At 38.7% G+C, this 22539-nt stretch overlaps 1 protein-coding gene across 2 annotated transcripts; it reads left to right on the top strand.

Annotated features, from left to right (window-relative positions):
• Nucleotides 1–208: 208 nt before the first annotated feature.
• Nucleotides 209–21898, top strand: LOC134806789 (transcriptional regulator ovo). Of its 2 annotated transcripts, none has more exons than XM_063780143.1 (4): nucleotides 209–603; nucleotides 17359–19058; nucleotides 19397–19822; nucleotides 20080–21898. In XM_063780143.1, the coding sequence occupies exons 1-4, from the start codon at nucleotides 441–443 to the stop codon at nucleotides 20263–20265; spliced, it is 2475 nt and encodes an 824-aa protein (XP_063636213.1). In that variant the 5' UTR covers nucleotides 209–440; the 3' UTR covers nucleotides 20266–21898. The 2 variants fall into 2 exon arrangements, with proteins under 2 accessions (XP_063636213.1, XP_063636214.1); XM_063780144.1 differs by having other exon boundaries at nucleotides 211–603; nucleotides 17359–19001.
• Nucleotides 21899–22539: the final 641 nt, after the last annotated feature.

The following is a 22539-nucleotide window of genomic DNA, read 5'->3' as shown; positions in this document are numbered from 1 at the left end:
AATAAAAAAGGCATTGTTATTGTTGACAGGATAACGTCTTAACACAAAACTGCACTTTTACTGTTGTGTAAGTGCAGAGCGGTGCCGGGACAGCATGGAGCGCGGTGCGGTGCTTATGGCCGGGCCCGGGCCGCGCGGGCGCAGGAGGCGGCGCCGGTGCGCGGCGGCGCGGGGGCCGCGGCGGCGGGGGCGGACCTGTTCTGGCAACGGTGTCGCGGGCACCGCACGCACTGGCGTTCGCTCAGTCCTCTTGCATCGGCCAACGGTACTGAACGTGCGCCGGCGCACAGCTGCGACGCACCAAATAAACAAACGCAAAAGAAACTTGCCGTGCAGTGTGTACAATGCAAACTCGTGTTGATGCTTCGGCGGGGTGAACTTACAGACTTAGTGATCTAGACTAATTTAAGGATTGAGTGCAGTGTTATTAAAACGCCAAGATGCCGAAGATATTCCTCATCAAGAAGCGGATGCATGACCAGCAACTGGGGTTGCAGGAAGGTCAGGAGCTGCTCGCGAGCAAGGCGGACTCGCTCTGTCCCGGCTCGCCGCTCGACGACGGCCCCATCGCTCTCCTCTCCAAAAAAGACAACGATTGCGGTGGTAAGTCTCCACCAGCCGTCGCCCACATAATGCGTCCATTCATCGCTCCAGACTATCTGCATATGGCTAACGTTTTAAATTATTCAATTCATGGTTATTATGTCAGAACTCTTATTTCCTGGCTGTAACTGTTACTTTATCATCATTTTTGACACTGACCTCATCCGTCTGCTGCCTATTGTATTTTAATTCAACTCCAAACGGGTCGCTTTCTTTGAATTTATTTAGAGATAGGTAGATATTTAGGTAGGTATGTGCTCCATAACAAGAACAAGTTCAGACACATTACCAATCGATTTCGTCTGCCTACCGTCTTATCCGTGTTTGTACCGAAACTACCTGAGAGCAGAATTAGCGCGATCCCAATCTGGCATTGTGACGATTTAGTGTTGAACTGTTGCGGGTTGGAAACATTCAAGTGTTAAGTTTTTTCTTCATTCTTAGAATGTTAACATTACAAGCAGGGATAAAACAACATTTCTAAGTAGTACATATTGGTTTATAAGGTTCACACCATTCACCAGCATCGGAACAAAGTATTTAACGTATAGTATACTATACTATATTAGGAGAACCGTTACTAATGTAAAGCAAGTAGGTATAAGTTAATGTTACATACAGTTGGAATTATATATTATAAATTGACGTAGCTATGAACACAAACAATCGTGCCTCCGCTCCGTTAACGGTCCGAGTGAATCACTCTTAACTGTCGTGTTTTTTCGCATTTCCACACTATGTTTATTCTCAATGACATGTTAAAATCCAAAGCTATCGTTTGCACGGGACTTGACACTTCGTGAAGACTGTTGCTATTTTTGACGACATTGAGACCACCTACAAACATCCTGATAATGTAATTTAAAGGTTTTTTTATGTTAGATAAGTTTTGTAAATTTGATCCTATACCCTTTATTGACCAACTACAGCTGATTAATGATGATGATGACGTCGAAGACGATGACGAACTAATATGTGACGTCGAAAACTTAGCGAGACAATTTGCATTTTATTATTATTAAATCAATTCTTGAAGAACCGTATCTAACTATTATCAACCTCACTTAAAATTTATTTAGTTACCTCAAATATAATCAGAATACGGCTCCTGATCCTCACGCAGGGCAATGTAGATCTAAACCACGGTGTTACAAGTGGGGAGAGGGTCACACTGGCTCCACATGCACTAAACCACGGTGTTACAAGTGGGGAGAGGGTCACACTGGCTCCACATGCACTAAACCACGGTGTTACAAGTGGGGAGAGGGTCACACTGGCTCCACATGCACCATTGAAAAGGATTGTGCATCTTGATGCTTATGCGATAGTATAAGTGTCTACAATAACATAAAAATCACCACGAACTTTTTATAACGCATACCAAGCTGCTAATAATCCCGACTATCCTTCAGGTAGGTATCTAATACTTTTATTCTCCCTTTTACTTAATCCTAAAACAACGGGCGCATTACTAATGACTTAGCCTAAAAAGATAATAATGGGTTCTTATGATAACCATGTAAAAGCTTTTAGTGTCCCAACTCCCAAACAATGGACAATGTTTCGTTTTCTTATGTAAGTGTAATAACACACTCATCGTTTTTAAGTTTTATCTATTTTACCGTAGAGAAATAGGTAGGTATGTAGAGTCAGACCAAGCGAAGTTGGTAGCGATTTTGATAGTCCAAGCATTGCAAGTGTTAAGTAAACGGAATCATTTCATAGAATTTTGACGTTTAAAACAACTCTTGCAACGTGTGGGCTCTCAAAATCGCTGCCAACTCAGCTTAGTCGGACTCTACATACCTATATCCCATTCCGGTTCCTATAGTCACTTTTATAATAGGTAGGTAGGTATGCGTAGACATGAATACTGTATGAGGGTTGGGTATACACATTTATTGTGTGGTTAACCCGTTCACGTCTTTACTAATAGGTTGTAGACATCGTAAAGTTAAGAGTATAAACAGCTAATTTTTACGCTGCACGCAGGCGGGATACACTTTTTCAGTACAAAAGACTCAAATAAGAAGAACATGATACAGTCATGTATGTGTCCACGGGACGTTAACTTTAGGTGATTTTTTACGCAGAAGGGAACTTAATGTGTTTGACTGATGAATGTGAAGATTCACGCACTATATCGTACCTATAGTACCTATGGGGAACGAGATTGGGAGTTAGACCATATATATTTCCAACGAATATATTAAATTAGGTACTGTCAGAATCAATAGTTGTCGATGAAACAACGCGCCAAAAGTATCTGCCACCCTGAGATAAATCTCTACATTTCGCGTTTAAAAGTATCTGTTACAGTCAAATTGTTTTTAAAAGGCGTAAAAAGGCGTAGTCTATTGCGCTTCTTTTGGTTTTGACTGTACAAACCAGTCAAAACCCCCAATGCTAACACACGCGACAACGATCACAACGCCGACGCCAGTACGAGACAGGAATTGACCGGATGATGTCGGAGGTGTCAATGATTGCAGGACAATGGCGGCACTTCCGGTGAACCCGCTTTGTATTTAGGTTAGTCACTATCCCCGCCATTTTAATCTAATTAACTTCACACACGTACGGCATTTTCATTTATTGGTTAGCTTGATTCATTCATGCGTCTTCGTCAAAGAATTATACGTACATATACTGAAATAACGCTTATTATTATTACGTTAATGTCTAATTTCATAGATTTTACTCGGCAAGAATAAATATATACATAGATAAGTAACAGGATATACTCACTCCATAACATCATCAATGAAGCAATTAAAGTAAAAATAACATATCAATAGGATAGTATAATTAATGTTAATACAAGCATTTATTTAATTTATTATATATACATAACGTACAACGTTCAGTCGCTGTTAAAACAAAAATAAAAATAATGTAAAAATAAAATTTTCCGAAATTAACAACTTCAACTTGCACTATTTACTATTTATCGTTGTCTTCCTATAACAAGTTTACTAACTAGACACACAGTAACTATCTTAATTAAATAACAAAAGAAACTATTTTAACCTTGCCTATACGTCGAGCGGGTTTCTACTTCATTAACTGAAGGTCTATTTTTGCTTACTTAATTACCATTCTTGTTCCTTTTCACGCTTAGCAATAACACTTTCCGGGGACCTATGGAAAAACGCAAACTCCATACTTATGAAGTTCTTACAAACTACCAGGCCAATTCGAGTTTTCGTTATTAGATCTGATTCCAATATGACACTGACCTGTCGTTATCAAAAGTGACGTTTTTGGTTGAAGAAATATCAGTTGACACTGACAGATCAGTATCATATTGGAAACATCGAATAAAACTCGAATTGGCCTGTACCTACGTTACATCATAGGGTCGGTGCATCTGCGTGACATTATACAGGCTAAAGGGCGAAATAGGGATGAACGAAGTGAACTTATCGCAAATACAGGTGAGGAGACACCTGTGGCTAAGGGGCGACATACAAAGGTGCCGCAAGTGCAAGTGCATAGGGGCCGACGCGAGGGGCGGACGCTTTACTACTCATTTTATAAATAAATGTTTAAATAACACTTAATCATTTTATTCAATATAAATACATTTATAAAATTTGAGCTACAGATTTGGGCCATGTTTAACGGTAATTAATAATGAACCCAACGAAATAAGACAAGCATACAGACTAGGTGCCAATGTCGTATCATTAGAGCCAGTACAAAAGACTTCAACGGGTTGCTACCACATCGGATGATTTCAAAAATATCGTCAATAATCATGTAATCATCATCACTTTATTTACTGTCAATATTATACATGATAATGAAGCGCTGGTGGCCTAGGGGTAAGAGCGTGCGACTTTCAACCCGGAGGTCGCGGTTTCGAACCCCGGCTCGTATAACCGCTATACCAATGAGTTTTTCGGAACTTATGTACGAAATATCATTTGATATTTACTAGCCGCTTTTCGGTGAGGAAACCGGACTAATCCCGATAAGGTCTAGTTTACCCTCTGGGTTAGAAGGTCAGACGACAGTCGCTTTCGTAAAAACTAGTGTCTACGCCAATTCTCGGGATTATTTGCCAAGCGGACCCCAGGCTCCCACGAGCCGTGGCAAAAGCCGGGACAACGCGAGGAAGATGATGATTATACATGGTACTGCATTATTATTCAATGCGCGCAATGTTATAATATTACAGGCATTACAGTTACAAGCCACACTGTACTCTAAATAATTAATTACAGTATCATTATTGTTACTAACTGACAAGGGTAAAAACTAAAAATGTAGTAATGTATAGGTAACTTGTGATGAAATGTCACAAACTACGAGTAAATAATTTGAACGGATTCTTTTTAATAATTATAAGGTAAAAGTTAATTTAGTACAGTGGAAACTGGATAAGTGGAACCTGGGTTAGTGGAAAACCTCTTTAAGTGGACCCAAGTTCTCGGTTCCAGTCCCTTGGCAACGAATTACCTCTATAAGTGGAATTTTGGGACCTCTATAAGCGGAATCCATTTTTTCGAAAATTTCTTATTTTTACCTCTGTAACTGGAAGCAGCCGTCTCCGAAACCTCTATGAGTGGAATAGCTCGGCGTTATAAAATTTGTATTTTTAATAAACCGTCACAAGGAGGGTAGTTTGTTTTGTTCATTATGGTTCGTGTTTTAACTACCTATTTTGTATGAGATCACACATCGTTCAGTTTTTTTTGCATTAAAGTACAATCGGTACATTGATTTATTTAACCATACTGGTTTCTCGTGCATAAATAAATATTAGGAGTGATTTAGTTTTTGTAATTTTGAAAATTGTATACGAGTAGGTACTGTGGATTATTTACAGTATTGCTTTTTTTAAAGTCAGGATTACATACCTATTTTTGTTAATACATACATATCTACATACATATTTAATAAAAGATGATTATTTAAGTCTTGATCATACCATACGTGACCTCTATAAGCGACATTACTAGCATCCACAACCTCTGTTAGCGAGAGCCTCTGTAAGTGAGAAAATGTTTTATTTGAACCTGGTTTAGTGGAAAACTGGATAAATGGAAAACCTGGATAAGCGGGACTAAACAGCCGGTCCCTTGCGATTCCACTTATCCAGTTTCCACTGTATTAGCTTATAACAGCATTCCTTTAAATGGTTGCAAGAAGCTACAATCAACCTAAATAAACATTAATTAGACACGACGAGGCCCTAATTGTCTTGTAACGATTACGAATTTAATTATTTCTTATAGTATACGCAATAATCGCAATATGTATATGCATGTCTCTACTAGTCCAACAATTCAAATGTGGCTACGGATATTTGAATGCCGTTTTTAATTACAGCAAAAGAATTTAACTAGTTTTAAAGTCATTACAGGGACATTAATATTAGAATGTTATTGACACTAATTGCCGTCAATCATCACGTATTACTTATGTCACCTTCGCTGATTATAAATATTTAGGCAAGCGATGAACTTACTGCAATTATACATAGGTATAGATGGTCAAGCAAATCTTGTCAGTAGAAAAAGACGCGAAATTCAAATTTTCTATGAGACGATATCCCTTCGCGCTTACATTTTTCAAATTTTCCGCCTTTTTCTACTGACAAGATCTGCTTGACCAACTTTAGATTAGGTATAGTGGCATAGATTCAGAAATGACGAATGGGTATAAGATAAACGTACTGGTGCTCGACGCGGTCCCAGTACATGTCATCTTGAAACTTAAGTCATTGTCAATAGAGGTGTCATTTATTGGGCATTAGCACGTCGAGCACTAGTACGTTTACCTTACGTATACGCAAAGACTGAATCTATGTAAAAATTGCTTTGTGATAATCCTGTACGTAATGCTTTTAGATTTATTTATGTATAGGTACCTATGTCGACTAAAGACTACTAATACTACAGAGGTTAAGATAACATTCGGGTGGCGACTGCTGCAGCGTTGCTGGTGCGGCTTCACAATTTTCTTACGCACAGACGGTTTTACACGTTTTGCCAATTGTTAATCTCCTATGCCACAATTGAAATATTTCAATTCAAGCAAAAAATAAATTCTAAGGTGTTTTTGGGTGATTCGGAACACCTACTTCAGAATGTTGTGTGATTCCGAAAACCACCTATACACACATCATATTTGAGTCCATTTTAGAAATTACACAAACACACCTTTCAAAAAACATACAAACAACAACAACATAGTTTTTTATTTAAAAAAACAAGAGCCGTATAATCTACTGGTAATAAACTATTATAATGCTGGCAACAATGCTTATCGCTACCATGTTGCCACTTGCCATTTACGAACAGTAAAAAATCTGCATCTCTTCGAAGAAAAAAACAGTTCCACCATGTGGCCGTCTGCGCTATTGTAGCCCGGCCCATTGTGTTCAACCTACCTTCTTATTTTTGCGTTTTATTACGATTACCGAGTAGGTAACCAAAATACGAAGGACTTGGGATAAAAAAAATGTTCTTAAATTAATATAGAATGAAAGAACCTGTTACGTTGACACGAATCTCTCTAATGTAAAAAATTATAATAGGTAATATATACTTAGTGTAGGTAAATGGGTAAGAACAAGAAAACAGCAAACCAGCGCCACCCAGTGTAATAAAAATCACACGATCTGTTAAAGCTAGCTATTAAAGCTTATAAATATAAAGGGTGCTTATATAAACGTATATTAAATACAAAATTTTCACTGAGTTGAATAATGATCCCGTTGAAGTATTCTTTCAATCACATTAGCAAGTAGGTAATTAGATCTCAATTAAAATTACTTTGCTCCGAAATGGTGGGAAGATCCGGCGTGGTGCAAAGAAATGCAAGCCGCCGCTCGTCCAAGAGTATTAATAGTAGGTACCTATTTTGTTTTTTGCAAAAGCTGTAAATCTTCGTTTTATACTTTTTTGCAACATGTGTGCTTAACATTTACATATACGTAAGCTTAACGAAACATGTTTAACTATTTAGCTATGAGAAAATACTTCGTTCGGGGATGGTTGCTTTACAGGAAATTTGTTTTGAAGTGTCAACATCCGATCTATAGGTAGGTACACGGTCGATTGCATGCCATCGCTATTTTGTTTTTGCAATAACGAGTGTTCTAGGAACACCGGTCGGAGCGCCCGCGCCCTGGCCTGCCCTGCCCGAGATGCGGGACCGGCCTTCGCTAATTGCCATTCGCCCGTTTAAGCCAACACATCTGCTGATAGTTACTCGCACCTCGCCTTGTCCTTAGCAAAGCGTAATTACGTGAAACATTAAAGTTACGGCAATAAGAGCCATTATGATCTATGTTGACTCACTGTAATATAATAATAGTAGTTTTGTAGTGCGGAAGTGCGGTATCTTAGAAACATTTGCGAAATGTTTATGTAGTTCAGAACAAAACGTGTTTCAAATAATGATGCCGAGACGTCACGGTTCTGACATAAATCATGAGCTATAACTATAATACCCACGCCATTTTGGTCTAGTAAAGCTCATCAATTAGCGGACCTGAAAAGGTAGATACAATAGTTCTCGCTTAAGTATTCTAAACAAACACATAAAAGAGGCCATAAACCGCAATAATAACTGTATGAGCGTTTTCTTAATGCAACCATCATTACAACGTAATTACTGGACGGCGTCACCGGAGCGAGGACGAGGGGCGGGGGGGTCGGCGAATCCAATCGTTTAAATTGCGGAAACAATAAAAGTAATAAAACGCGATGTTCACGTGATTGATATTATAAAAAATAAAATCATCCCGTACCGCCACTTTTACAATTTACTTTGCTTGGTGTATGACGCTAACGGGAGCTATTAGGTACACTTGTCTATTATTGATCGGTAGGTATACGACAGTCAAACGGGATATACAGCCTGATTAGTCTCACAAATGTAAGTATGATTAAAAAGTCCCATCTGTTTCTAAACAAGAGACTCTGTTCATGTTCAGCTCGATAATGTATCCCTGTGATTATTTATATTTGTCATGGAACAGAAAGGTTTGTTATCGGATACCATTAAGGACCATCAAGACCTCGGGTTTATCTAGTCAAAATGAACTTACGTTTCCTCAATTTTAACAAAAATAAATAATAATTTAAAAAGTATGATGGGAAATATTGAATTAAATACAGACGAATAATGGTATATTTAAATCGAATCCAATAAATTGCGATAAGTAGCGATTAAGAATAAAATAAAATAGAGCCTACATGCTTACACGTCGCGAGCGTAAGGTCATCTCAGCCATTGTTGTGTCGTGCAGCTATTAAAAGATAATCATTTCGTGTATTTTGGAGCAATTTGGGTTCCATTGCAACCTTAAAGAGACCGCCCACGGGGAGGTACGCTGAGGACGTCTGTAGTGCGGACAATTACCTACGCTTTATGAGACCAATCTCTTGACAAAATCTTTACCAACATCCGTGTAGCAGATTTATAAGGTAGTATTTAGATTTTGAAACCGGCGAATGAAATTAAAGTGTTATTGCTCTTTAATTTGTCTATTAGGTACAAAATTATTACAATACGATGATTAGTAGCTGGCTTTGACTTGAATGGTTATTAGCAGTATAATTTCAGGGGCTGATATAGGATTAGTATGATTAAGGCCCTGAAAAAAACCCCTAGGTCGGTAGGGTAGGTGTATGTACATTTTGTTATGATTTATATATGATACATTTTCCATAAACCACTTAACTTGACACTGGTTATTATTGCCGGTCATTCCAAAATTCAAATAACGGTAACGGTCTTAACGGATAAAGCCATAATAAAATTCAAGTTTCCTCCATAGAGCGGCCACACGGCCGATCGAAAACAAACCGGCGCGGAAGGCCTCCTTGTGGGCGGCGGGTTTTTTCTACTGACTATTTAGAATTATTCGGCAGCCGCTAACCTTGAACATTCGCTAAACACATTTGGGTTATTAACCCTGGCCAAATCTGGTTGTGATTCACGTCGTGAACAAAATAATAATAAAGGTGTTTAACAGTTTTTGTGACCGTTCGTTTAAAGAGACGGCAGATACAATTGGAACCAGCATTTTTTACTGCACAGGAGCCGCGGCCGCGGCTTGTAACTATGCTCCGTAGGAGGCGTAGGCGCTTCGGACGTCGCCTCTTATCCAGGCAACGCATGCGTTGACGTCTTTAAAGCAATTTTGTTGCAAATTGAAAACCTTTTGTTCTTTCAATGTCAGACACTCGTGTTACAGCATAAATTACTCTAAAGGAAACATACGTGTATACATAATTTTCCGCTAAGCCTTCCATTTGTTAACTGTAAATTCGCATAAACCCACCACGTTTGTATTATACAACATTTCGCACAGGCAATTTCACATCGCAGCGGTCGGCCACGTGTGGACTCCACATCTGGTAAGAACAGTCTCCACATGTGACCGAAACCAGGGCACTATAAAATTCGAGACAAAAAATGTCCTTCGGAACGACCTTTTGTCTTGGAGCGATCCTCTCGAACGCTCCCGCAGTACCGTGTGCTATCGGTACTTATGGAAAAAAGGCTTCAACGGAATTTTATTTACCGACCGTCCGGAGCGGGTCTTCATAGCTGTTTTATGTTTTATTTAATGCGTTAAATGCTAACAGCGTCCAATAACCTCGCCGCAAGGACATGCTAGTCCGCCCGCAGCTCGTTGGCTCGCTAGTTCAAAAAAGAACACAGCCTCAGGCAGGCTAGTTTTACTGCCGCCTCATTGTCCGTCGACAGATGAATACGTAACGTGTATGTAAGTTCATACATAAAACACTCGCAAACCTAACGCATTTTATACAGAATCTTAAAGCTTTTTAAAAATATTATGATTCATTATTAGACAAGCGAACATTTTTTTAATTAATATATAAATAAATGTTAGGGGGACATCTTACACAGATCAAACTAGCCCCAATCTAAGCAAATAAAAGCTTGTACTAATGGGTGCTAGGCGACGATATACATATAGATATACATACTTATATACTAGGTACTTATATACTCGTACATAGAAAACACCCATGACTTAGGAACAAATATTTGTATTCATCACACAAATAAATGCCCTTACTGGGATTCGAACCCAGGACCATCGGCTTCGCGGGCAGGGTCACTACCCACTAGGCCATACCGGTCGTCAGTTTCAACATTCGCCATAAAAACGTGACGCATTCGAAGGTTTCGGACAAGAGTACTTTATGCTCTGTATTTTAATTGTAACATTGTGTTGTACAGACAGACAGGTCGCAATTAATCATTTCGCCGTAACGATTAGAATAACATTTCGTTAGTGATTAATGTCTGGATAATTACTAACTACGCGAACACCTTAACGCCAATATAATGGTATCAGCTGTAAGAAGAATGTTTTAATTTAAGGCTATGTTCATGTACCTATTGGCCAAAACGGCCGACTCACTAATGACTAAATTATTATCTAAACAATTATGTCCGTAATTCATATTTCTTTGGATGGAGTTCTCGATATCACATTCAAACACGTTTGCTATTTGCCAATGTTCAAACGAAGCCGAAATTATTTATTTAAAGTTGCTACGCTCTGTTATTATCTAAAAATTGGTTCTAATTTACACGAGGCCCGATAGTTGATGAATTCTCGTACAGAGGTCTAACCAAGATGCACTAATTATTGCCAAAAGTGTTGCAAAGAAGGCTGTGTTTAATGGCCAAATAACGAGCGCTCCAAGGTTGCGCTGTTCCTCAGCAGGAAACCGTAGTACTAATAGATATGGTCATGGCAATTACGGGGCCTTGACTTACCGTTTTAGAATAAAAAACCGCACAACTTTTAAATAGATTAAAGGTAGGAATGAGTTTATGCGTAACGCTTCGCCATACTGAGAATGATTAACAAAGAAGTTCGGAATTGTAGTGCTAATAACTGCCCAAGATGGCGGGTGTTTAGCGTAGAATGCAGGATGACGGCACTTACCAGTCGCTCTTTGTTGGGCGTAATAAACCCACTTATGTTCTCTCAGAAATAAAAAGCTAAGTAAATTAAATTTATGTAACGGCAGTTTAAACAAAAACATTCGTATTATGATTATAATTGTCCAAGTGACTACTGTATTTTTTTGTCTCATTGTTATTACGGTACAGCTAAGGATGAAAAAACAATCATCCGGTACTTCGACGCTGTTCGACCCCGTACGAGGCAAACGAAAACGATGCATACAAATGTGTGATAAGGTTAGCATAACACGGCCTGAATGCGTAATGTTTTAGGATGATGTAAAGAAAATTATTTAGGTACCTATGTATAGGTAGGTACATTTATAAATATATGCGATACAACCGCGAACCTATTTAGTACAAAAGACCTTTACACGTGTTTTTCACTTGCTATGGGATTTAAAACAAAAGTAAGATGATTTTACTACGTGTAAGTACCTAAATACCTACATAATTATTAACAACAAACACTCACGTGAGACCTTTTACACTACAATAAAGAGGGTCAATTATTTCACGCCAAGGTAAAATATAATTAAAGAAGCATAAAAAATGATAATATTCAAATTAAGAATTGAAAAAATATCAATTCCGAAATTGTTTTATGTCGATAATGATCGACACACCGCAAAGCAAATACCTAGGTATTGATTAACAAGTTTGCAGCCAACGATTACGGTTGTAGCCATCAGGCCACGTAGCCAAAATGCCAATCGCTTACGCTCCGTAGCGATCGAAACGCAACTGTCACTGTCGCACTAATATGGAAGAGTGATAGAGAGACACAAAGCGTTTCGTTGTCGAAGCGATAGCGATTGTAACCTTGGTTAGGCCGGCAGGTATAAATATAGGTAAAATAGTCGATTAGTTTTGTGTATTCAAACCTCAAGGCACTCGGTTAAAAAAAAATATTAATGTCGTTATTGAGCAATTAATTACTTTGATTTATATAAAATAAAGTCTTTAAAATGTCCATATAAAAATCGCATAAAGTAACCTAAAATAGGTTTTTTTGGACCGATTCGAACCGTTTCCCGTAAATCCGTTTGCCGTAAATCACCAAATACATAATAAAATCGTATCGCCTTTAAGAACTGTTTTACATAAATCTAACTCGCTTATAATGTCACATGCATCTCAAATCCGAAAAGGCGTATATCCATAAATAATGTAGGTATACATCAGCATTCCACTCCTTTTGAAGTGAATTTTATATTCCAAACCTGTCGGCATGGTCTTGGACGGGACGTTTTTTTTGCTTGCCAACCTACATATGCATGCAGTTATTTATAGTAAGTAAACACTTACTTACCTACATATGTATATCTATGCACATAGCTACAGCTTAATTTAAAGATTAAAAAATAAAAGCATAATAAGCAATGTACTTAGATATATAAATACCGTGACATTCCTATATATACATTTTGAAAAAACTGAATATATGTATTTTACTGTCAAAAAAACAACGGGTTGCACTCCGGGAGTGCCGGCAGAAGTGAAAACTCAATGACATTGTAACAGTTTTTCGATCAGGCTACGTGTCCGTCTTACGAATCTTACGGTCACGTGACCTGTCGCGAGTTTAACATTTTTTCCCTCCATCACAAAAAGTGCACAGCGCCGCTAAAGAGGTTTTCACTTCAAATATTGCGCTACATAAAGAAGTTAGAGTCGGAGTCCGGATCAAGCTAACTCTACACTCGCGTGCAAAAGTATTGCATCACTTTGCATGTTTTCGTTCGCACCCAATATCTTTGTAATTCTATACCCGATTCTGAAAATTTTGGTATCAACTGAAAGCTTATAATGTAACGCATTAGAAAAATTGAATGAAATTTCGAAACTGAAGACTTAAAAAAATCAGAAAACTGAAAGTAGTCAGAGTCACATAATGCTCCAAAAATAAATCAGGAAACTTAAGAATAAAAGTCATTTTTTTAATACCATATCGATTATTATTATTAAATTAATACTTGGTATTGCCACCCACAGCTCTCCTTTCACAAACCAAGTGGTTTTTCATAGACCTAATTAATTTTGTGAGCGTAAGCGTCCCACTCCTCCAGCAAGACTCCCTTCAGCTCCTCCGATTCCGCTTCCGAACCCTCCTTTTTAGGTAGTCCCACACGTGTTCAATGGGGTTAAGGTCCGGGCTCATCGCTAGCCAGTCCATGGTGTCGATGCCCACTTCGAGAAGGTAGGCTGCGGTGGCCCTAGCGGTATGACACGGGACATTATCCTGCATTAGAATGAACCCCTCATCAAAAATACCGGCATAAGGAACAACATGTTCCTCCAGGATATCAGTGATGTACTTGGCAGAGGTCAATCTACTGTCACGGCTCCCGCCTGGCACGAAAACCAGCTCTGTCCGCCCCTCGTAGGAAATGCCGCCCCAGAACATTACGGATCCACCGCCATAGGCGACCCTTTCGGAGAAGTAACATTGAGCGAACTGTTCTTCTGGCCTTCTGTAGACTCTTCCTCTTCGGTCACATCCATTCAAGCACATTCTGCACTCTTTCAAGAAGAGAACTGGGGTTTATTGCTCAATGGTCCAGTCCTTGTGATTTTCAGCAAACTCTCTTTAGGCTGTACGGTGTCGCGCCAGCAACTTGGGCCCCGCTGCGGGCCTTCTGGGTATCAAGTTCGCTTTCTTAAGTCTTCTTCTTATTATCCACTCACTGGCAGCCACTCCTCTTACCTCACGCAGACGCTGCTGGATGGCAATGCATGTCTGGTGTTGATCTCGGAGAGATGTTGTGACAAAGAAGCGGTCGTCCCTCTCTGATGTACACTTTCTGCGGCCCCTTCTTGGTCTTGAAGAAAAGGATCCAGTCTCCTGGAACCTCTGGTAAACTCTGCAAACTGCAGATTGGCTTAAATTCAGCTCGGCAGCTACTGAACGTTGGCTACGCCCCGCTTGCAGGGGCTGGACGATTTGGCGGACTTCAGCTTCAGTGGTTTCCATTTTTCCAGGTTTTTTTCTCGGGAAAATACGCGGAGATATGTAACGATCGACTTCTAATAAGTGACTGATAACAACCCCTTCCCTACCCCCCGTTTTATAGGGGTAAAGGGCGCAACTATTGCGAGTGATAACGTGAAACCGCTCACAAATCGGGAAAATACCGATAATTTTAAAAATACTCGGCCGGTTTCCATGTTGTTTTACTTTTCGTAAAGCTAAAACTTCAAGGAACATGATTACATTAAAATAATTTAGCGAAATTAACCAGTTTACAAATATATTGGGTGCGGACGAAAAAATGCAAAGTGATGCAATACTTTTGCACGCGAGTGTATATGGCATTTGCAATGACAAATTATCGCAATGTCTTCATTAACGTTAAATTTCTATGAAGATATGGCATTTATAATGACAATGACACTCCCTTACCTCGTTCTGTTCAAGTGTGTACCAAGTTAGCTTACACTATAGTAATAGTACCTAATAAATAGTAATTTATTTCTATAATTATCATCACCTAGAAGAATATACATATATAATAATATTATTTAAACATAGGTAGTCCTTCGATTGCGGCTTAACCTATTCCGTTTTGTTGATTCTGATCAACAACGAAAACAACTGTCAATGACAGTTTCCGAGAAACCATCGTCCCGCGTAGGACGCATATTTCAAACCAAACATACAATATTTACATGCACATTTGTGCGCCTTAAGTGCTGCTATAAACCTCGTCCGTGTCTTCACACAAAGCGTCCTTTTGGAGAAATATCGCGCAACAAAAGTATGGTACGCTATGCTCGGGACCCGTCACGCCTCGCTGACTAGACGCATACAATTACGGACCACGCACAAAAAAGAGTCCCAACAATGCAGGCTTCGTCCTTGAATCAACAAAAGCCGAGAAAGGGCAAGGGAACTCGTTCAAGCCAACCTTGGGACTTTCACTGACGCATTTTTGCTACGAATCTCTTTTTAGAAATTCATTAAGCGCAATTATTGTTTCGAAATTACTATTCCGAACTGTTAACGAAGTATTTCAAGTCTTTGCAACTGTTTAATTAAGTATACAAGTACGTATTAAGTAGTGACATATAAATTTTTTGAACATGCAGATACGTCTGCGAGCGATATTCCAAATATCGATATCTATATTAAAGTAAAAAATTGAAAAATTACGCTTCCGGCAGGACTTGAACCCGCAATCTCCGCAACACACACCAAGTGGCAGTTTAGTGGCATATAATATAATGTTGAAAAAACTTAATCGTATGTGTACCTACCTGCCTACTTACGATTACTGATTACTTGAGATGATATTCACAAATCATAAAATGATACAATTGTAGAAAATATTTATTAATAAAAGGCATTCAAGCCTCATCGCCTCCATGGTATAATAATATACTCCGCCTGGTACTCCATTCCGAGATTCGCGTATGACCTAACTGACACGCGCCTACGTCATCATGCTGTTTACAGGTTCTCAAACTTTGAAATGTGGGAGAATTTTAACCAACGGTGAAAATTATTTTAACGGCATTAATTTTAAGTTATTCATGTAGAAACATAGTAAAATAAAACAAATCGAATGTATTAAATTAAACTTTATTTATCTATACAAGACAAACGTTTAAAAAACTAATTCACAGTTACACATTAATTACCAAGCTTACGACGTGAAAAGTTTGGAAAACACTGCGACTGCTGACACTGAGCGAGAAGGAAATAACAATTAACACGCGTTCTACAAGGATGACGGTCAGGGTATGAAGTTATCTAGATCCGAATTGTCAAATGTGCACAGCGCTATCCTGTGTTGCCAGTAGTATAAACAGAATTACCCGAAAGTCTGAAATTTCTTTCGTGAATCGGAAGATATTGCTAACGAGTAATTAAAAATGACGTGTTATTGTAAAATTTAAGCTAAAATACATATAAATGAAAATTATAAAGAAATATTTTAACTTATTAACCATAGGTATAATGTACCCATGTAACATGTTATGTTGAAATAAAGTGGCAATGTTATTGTGACGTAGGCCCGTGTCACTCTGGGAATGGAAGACCATGTTTTATTAGACCATGATCGCCTCCTTAAAGTCCTAAAAATTCTAAATAAGAAAAATATGAATACCAAAAAGGTGATTAGTGACATTTTTGCCATAATTATAACAGCGAAGGTTTTAAAATATGCGATTTATGTTAGTTATTTGAGCACTAACTAAACTATAGTGACTAACAGGAAGTAGCGACACCGGCTGAATGGCCAGGTCTGGCGTCAATGGTTGGCAGATTTGGGTCGAGATTGGATTTGTCACTGACGCGCCAATTACAATGATGCGACACACACATACACAACTACGGTGGGTGTGTATGCGGAGGCGAATGTTACCGTTATGGTACATACCAGTGACGTCAACGAGGTCTCATGCCTCCGACGCAACACGCATACATTACTAATGTCCGAGGACATTATATTAAATGTATAATATTGTAAAAATACTAACAAGTTAAAAGCATTTTCAAAATATTTTTTGTATTTAATAGATTCTTAAGTAGGTCGTAAGTCTTCGTAGCCTTGTCGGTAGTGACCCTGTCTACCAAACTGGAGGTCCTGGGTTAGAATCCCGTTAAGCGCATTTATTTGTGTGCTCATCACAAATATTTGTTCCGATTTATTATTGGAGCTTACTGTGGGACTAAATATTTAAATCGATCTGTGTAAAGTTGTCCTAGTTATAATGTTTATTTTAATTGTGCTTCATTAAAATCATTAAATTTAACACATGTTTATATTTTCATTTCAGATCGAGATGTTTTCGGGGAAAGATCTATCGACCGCGGCAAGAAAGAACCAAGAAAATTTGTTTCATCGATTCTGGGTGGTGACATCCCTTACGGCAGCCACCGGGGTCACGTTCTCACACAAGCAGAACGAAAACAATATACACCAGTCCTTGTAGAAGACAAGAAAAAAGATGACAAACCTTTAATTAAAGAGGAAAAGGATCCATTAGAAAGCCAATATGTTGTGCTCCCTTCCAGAAGCTCACCATCTCCAGAAACTTCACCATCTCCGAGTATTGATAACAATATCACATGTCAAAAAGTATCAGTAATACAAAGAACACCCTCACAGTCACAATTCCGCGACGGCAAAAAAGATTTGATAGATGTCAGCATTCCAGCGACACTTCCAACAACAGAACCAGAACAGGACCAACCTATTGATTACGTTATTGCGAAAAAGCGGGGTGAAACGGAAGATGAAGAAACGGAAAAGAAAATAAGAGAGCAAAGACGAACGAGCAGTTCTAAAATTGCAAACGGAATTTTAGCGAGACCTACATTAGTGCTAAGAAACTGCCCAGCCAACAAAATCCCCGGAATAATCAGTGCTGCTGCGGGTCATGGTCGATCCACCAGTGGTGGCGGATCTAACGGTGGATCTCAAAATAGCGGTGGTTCGGCTAATTTCAGTTCAGGTGGGGGCAGCACTGCTCCTTCATCGGGCGGAGGTGGCGCTATTGGCGGTGGTTCAGGGAGTGGTGGGAATGGCCGCGATGGACGATCAAACTATGGCCCAAACAGTCCGCCGACTGGTAGCCTGCCACCGTTTTATGAAACTCTGGGTCCGTCCACGAAGAGCGGCCAGAACTCTTATAACGCTAATGGTTCCTTCTCAAATGAATTTAATATGATTAATGGCTTTAACATGGACTGTGAAAGTAATGAAAACACAACAAACTTCCCCGAACAAAGTAAACAGTATTCATTAATGCAAAATGCAAATTATGGACTAGCTTTAAAAGACGAAGATATCGATTATGAGAACAAAATGGAGAATTTGGGTGCAATGGGGAACTATGGAAGTAATTTTGACGACTCTATGGTAGTTGATATGGGAGATGACGTCATAGATACGTACCACTTTACTAACACATTAACGTTTCCCGGATCGAACGAAGGTATCTTGGGCAACTTGTCTGATTCGACAGAAGATTTTGAAAACCTGCTAAATAATCATGTAGAACCCATTACTGACTCGGATCTACGAGAATCATCATCAATCTCTCCAGCATCTGTAGACATTGAATCACTAGCAGAACAAGTAACATTAAGTAGACAGTATTATGAAAAAGCGAATAACTATTTGGCGTTCGCTAGCCAAGAAGCCGGATCGTCATACAACTTCGCTAAAGATCGACCGGATTTATTAATGCAACTGAACCCAGCACTTCTTCAACACAGCGAAGGACAAATGCAGCAACTGCAAATTCACGTTCAACTGCAGCAAAGACAACAGATCATGTCGTCCCCCGGCTTCCCGTTCAGTCACCCGCTGGAGCTGGACTCGCCCACGGGCGTGTCGCTGCCCTCGCCCGGCGGCAACAACTCGCTGGACGGCAGCAGCCACGTGGAGAGCTCCGCCCTAAGCCCCGCCGCAGCTGTAAGTTTCAAGAAAGGCTCTGGCGCCGATAGCAAAGTCCAAATCTTGCAACACAGGGTAAGCATTACTTGATTTTAAGGCGAAGCTTTGATTCGTTTTTCTCCTTCAATGTCGCTCTCTATATTTATAAAAGAAAGACGACATCGAAGTTTGATAATGAAAATCATTGTTATATTATGCTGAGCCTGAATCAATTTATGCTTTATCTTATTGCAATTTTTTTGTTGAAATTTCTTTTATGGACAGCTTCTATTGATTTAGCTCAGCTATATAATTTAATAATGAGTAAAAAGTTCCTCTTAACGTCTTTAATGCGAAGCCGATAACAATAAAACAGACTGAGCTGTCCTCATCCTGAGAAATAAAATTAAATCGATGTGTTAACTTCTTTACAGTTGGGATTACCGGCAGAGCTCCCGTTAGAGTTCATCAACGGAGGTCACGGTGTGAAAAACCCTTTGGCCACAGAAGCCAACGCCAGACAACGAGAAGAGGAGAAAAACAAACAAGTATTAGTCAGTGAGGACGACCCAACTAAGTTTGTGTGCAGAGTTTGCTCAAAGAACTTCAGCTTACAGAGGCTTTTGAATCGACATATGAAATGCCACTCCGATGTTAAGAGATATCTATGCACGTTCTGTGGCAAAGGCTTTAACGACACCTTTGATCTGAAACGCCACACAAGGACACATACTGGAGTCAGACCTTACAAGTGCAATCTCTGCGAAAAATCGTTTACCCAAAGATGCTCACTAGAATCTCATTGCTTGAAGGTGCACGGAGTTCAACACACATATGCGTACAAGGAGCGAAGAACTAAGGTATTTATATAATTTATTTCACTATCTAGTTAATGAAGAAACCATGATTTAATGTATTAATTCAATAAATATTTTTTTTACCAATTAATAACAATAACCTTGGAACTTTAATATGAACTCTTTGTTATTTCAATACGATAATAATAAATTACAATAGGTACCAAGCTACAGATTTTCCCGTGTCACTTCAGAGAACTTTGGGCTGTTGTAATAGCATGTTTTTGACTTATATTAAATGTGGCAATTTCACTTTCCAGATGTACGTGTGCGAGGAGTGCGGCCACACCACGTCTGAGCCTGAGGAGCACTACATGCACCTCAAGAAGCAGCACCCCTACTCCCCGGCGCTGCTCAAGTTCTACGACAAAAGGCACTTTAAGTTCACGAATGCTACTTTCGCCAACCAACTCTTAGGACAGCTACCAATGCCAGTCCATAATTAAATTAATGCGCGCATTTGCACGCTAATTATTCAAATAACATCATTATCCGCCTGTAGCAACTGGCAATAAAACATCGTGTTCTAATAACTATACCATTCGAGTTATATGCATGACTGAAAGGTATCTTTACGAATTTATTCCGTCCCTAATTAGCTGAATTCTATTTTGTTTGTATACAATAGAAATCCCAGTGTTTGTATAGCTCAATTGAATTTTTTTTTATGTGAAAGGACAACATACATGCAGACGGGTCGCCTGGTGGGAAGCAGTCTCCGTCGCATATAGGGACTGCGCTCCAGGGAGACACCGATGCGTTGCCGAACGTGTTGTTCTTACTTACATCTTTTTCTAACCTAATTATTTGAACTTTGTTCGTCCTAAGCGTACAGACTAACCTAAATCAATCGTCTTCCAAACGCAGTTTCACAACTGTGTTTTCTGTAATCTTTCTTACCGGGAAACAATATCCAAATTCTGTTCCCAAAAAAATACCTAAATTTTTAACAGTCAAAGAGAACGCCAATAGCCCAGGCATGACTGCAATTAAAAAATTTAAGTATCGGGTATTATGTGCAATCTTTGGTGATGGTACGGGATTAGATTAACTTTTACTTGTAATTTAGTTTAAATCGTAGTTATAACTTTAGTCATTTACGAATTTTTATATGAAAAATTGTAAGCTTCATTTCAAATCAGCCATGGTAGCAAAGAGAAGATTATTGTATGGTGCTAATGCAAATGCAATGCTGACTTGAAATGAAGCAGGTATGAACCGGATGACACTTCTTGTCCGATTCATTTGGAACGTTGAAAATCGGAAAGGTTTTTGATAAATTAATTCGACAATAAGGAATCTCTTTCCTCGTTTTAGTGATACTAGCTTCTAATTATATTTGAAAACATTAACACAAATTATGTCACAAGTTTTACGAGTATGTACCTATAAAGTGTTATGTTTGTCCTTTGTACTTAATATTGAAATCGGAATTTTTTGATTCGAATGTGACTTCCCGTGCGAAGCACACAATGTCGTACCAAGTTTAATTGCATTTCTAGAAAATATTTATATTATTTAAATTAAAATATTGATCGGTTACAGTCTGTGCTGTGAGCCTGTGAGTGTGTGCGAGAGTCTATCTATTGTGATTGTGTAACTGAGTTATTTAATGTGTCGATTGTTATATTGTTAAGGTCAAGTCGTTATATCGAGGATTCGACGGAGCGCTTCCGACTTATAGATTACGATGCTCAATTGATACATTTGCGCTTTCACAGCGAAGCTTGTGGGACCAACTTTGTAAATATGTCTAAATTTATAAATATTAGTTACAAAATTAAAGGATAACGTACTTAATATAGTAGTACCTAATTAGACTAGAATGAGATTTTTAAATGATATTGAAATTTATAGTATTTTGAACAATTTTGTAGTTTTTGATTGATCTGAACTTGAAATTGGCTTATCAATAATTAGAAATGAATGCATGTTTGTGATAGCGCAATGCCTCTGTTATACTTGTCTGTTGCATTTACTAGCATTTTTAATCGAATATCAATGTGTTGTTTCTTATTTCAAGGAACATACTCTTTGTTACTCTATATTGATAAGCAATATATAAAGATTAAATACTGATTTCTATCGTTTTATTGATCATCTAATACGGTTAATTGGCACCCTTCATGCTCTCTGGACCCCAGCCTCCGCTGTCCGTCTGTCGGTTCGTTCGTCTAACTGAACTTATCGGATTGTGACAGGTGTTCCAGTAGAATCTTGTGTTGCCTCAATAAAAAATATGCATATCCCGCACTAAATAATTTGTAGATACGTTTGATTCAATAGGTAGGTTTATATGAAAATTCATAGAGTATGCATGTTCCATCCTTGACCACATGGCACTTACCATTAGGGGAGGTTGTGGTCAAATTATTTCTTACCTTTAGGTATCCTATAAAAAGGCACTTCGATTGTATGGCGGTGGCTAGGTTATTTGTATGATTCTTAATAAAGACCCAAGTAACAATTTGTGGTACTATAGTGGTCAATAGAACGTTTCCTAAATACCACCTAAGGTCCTATAAAAGACCTAAGAAGGTTGTATAAAGCCGAAATGGCGCATCTTTAGTGCCATTCAGTAATATAGTAGACCTGTAGCAGTGTCAGCCGTGACGTTTTAGGTCTATAAAAGTGATGTAATGCATGACTCTTGTGCTAATTTGTTGTCAGAAACGCCATTATAGTGTTAATTTATACTATAGTAGCATTTGAGATTCCAT

The sequence above is a fragment of the Cydia splendana genome, chromosome 3 (genome assembly GCF_910591565.1).
Source record: "Cydia splendana chromosome 3, ilCydSple1.2, whole genome shotgun sequence".
Lineage (NCBI taxonomy): Eukaryota > Metazoa > Arthropoda > Insecta > Lepidoptera > Tortricidae > Cydia > Cydia splendana.
The sequence above is the reverse complement of the archived record's forward strand: the minus strand, read 5'-3'. Positions and strand labels throughout refer to the sequence as shown.

Excerpts from the sequence above, each read along its gene's own strand:
- LOC134806789 (XM_063780143.1), top strand. The coding sequence starts at position 441 with ATGCCGAAGATATTCCTCATCAAGAAGCGGATGCATGACCAGCAACTG. Across the intron at positions 604-17,358 it reads AAAAGACAACGATTGCGGTG|ATCGAGATGTTTTCGGGGAA; the intron begins GTAAGTCTCCAC and ends TTTTCATTTCAG. Across the intron at positions 19,059-19,396 it reads TCCAAATCTTGCAACACAGG|TTGGGATTACCGGCAGAGCT; the intron begins GTAAGCATTACT and ends ACTTCTTTACAG.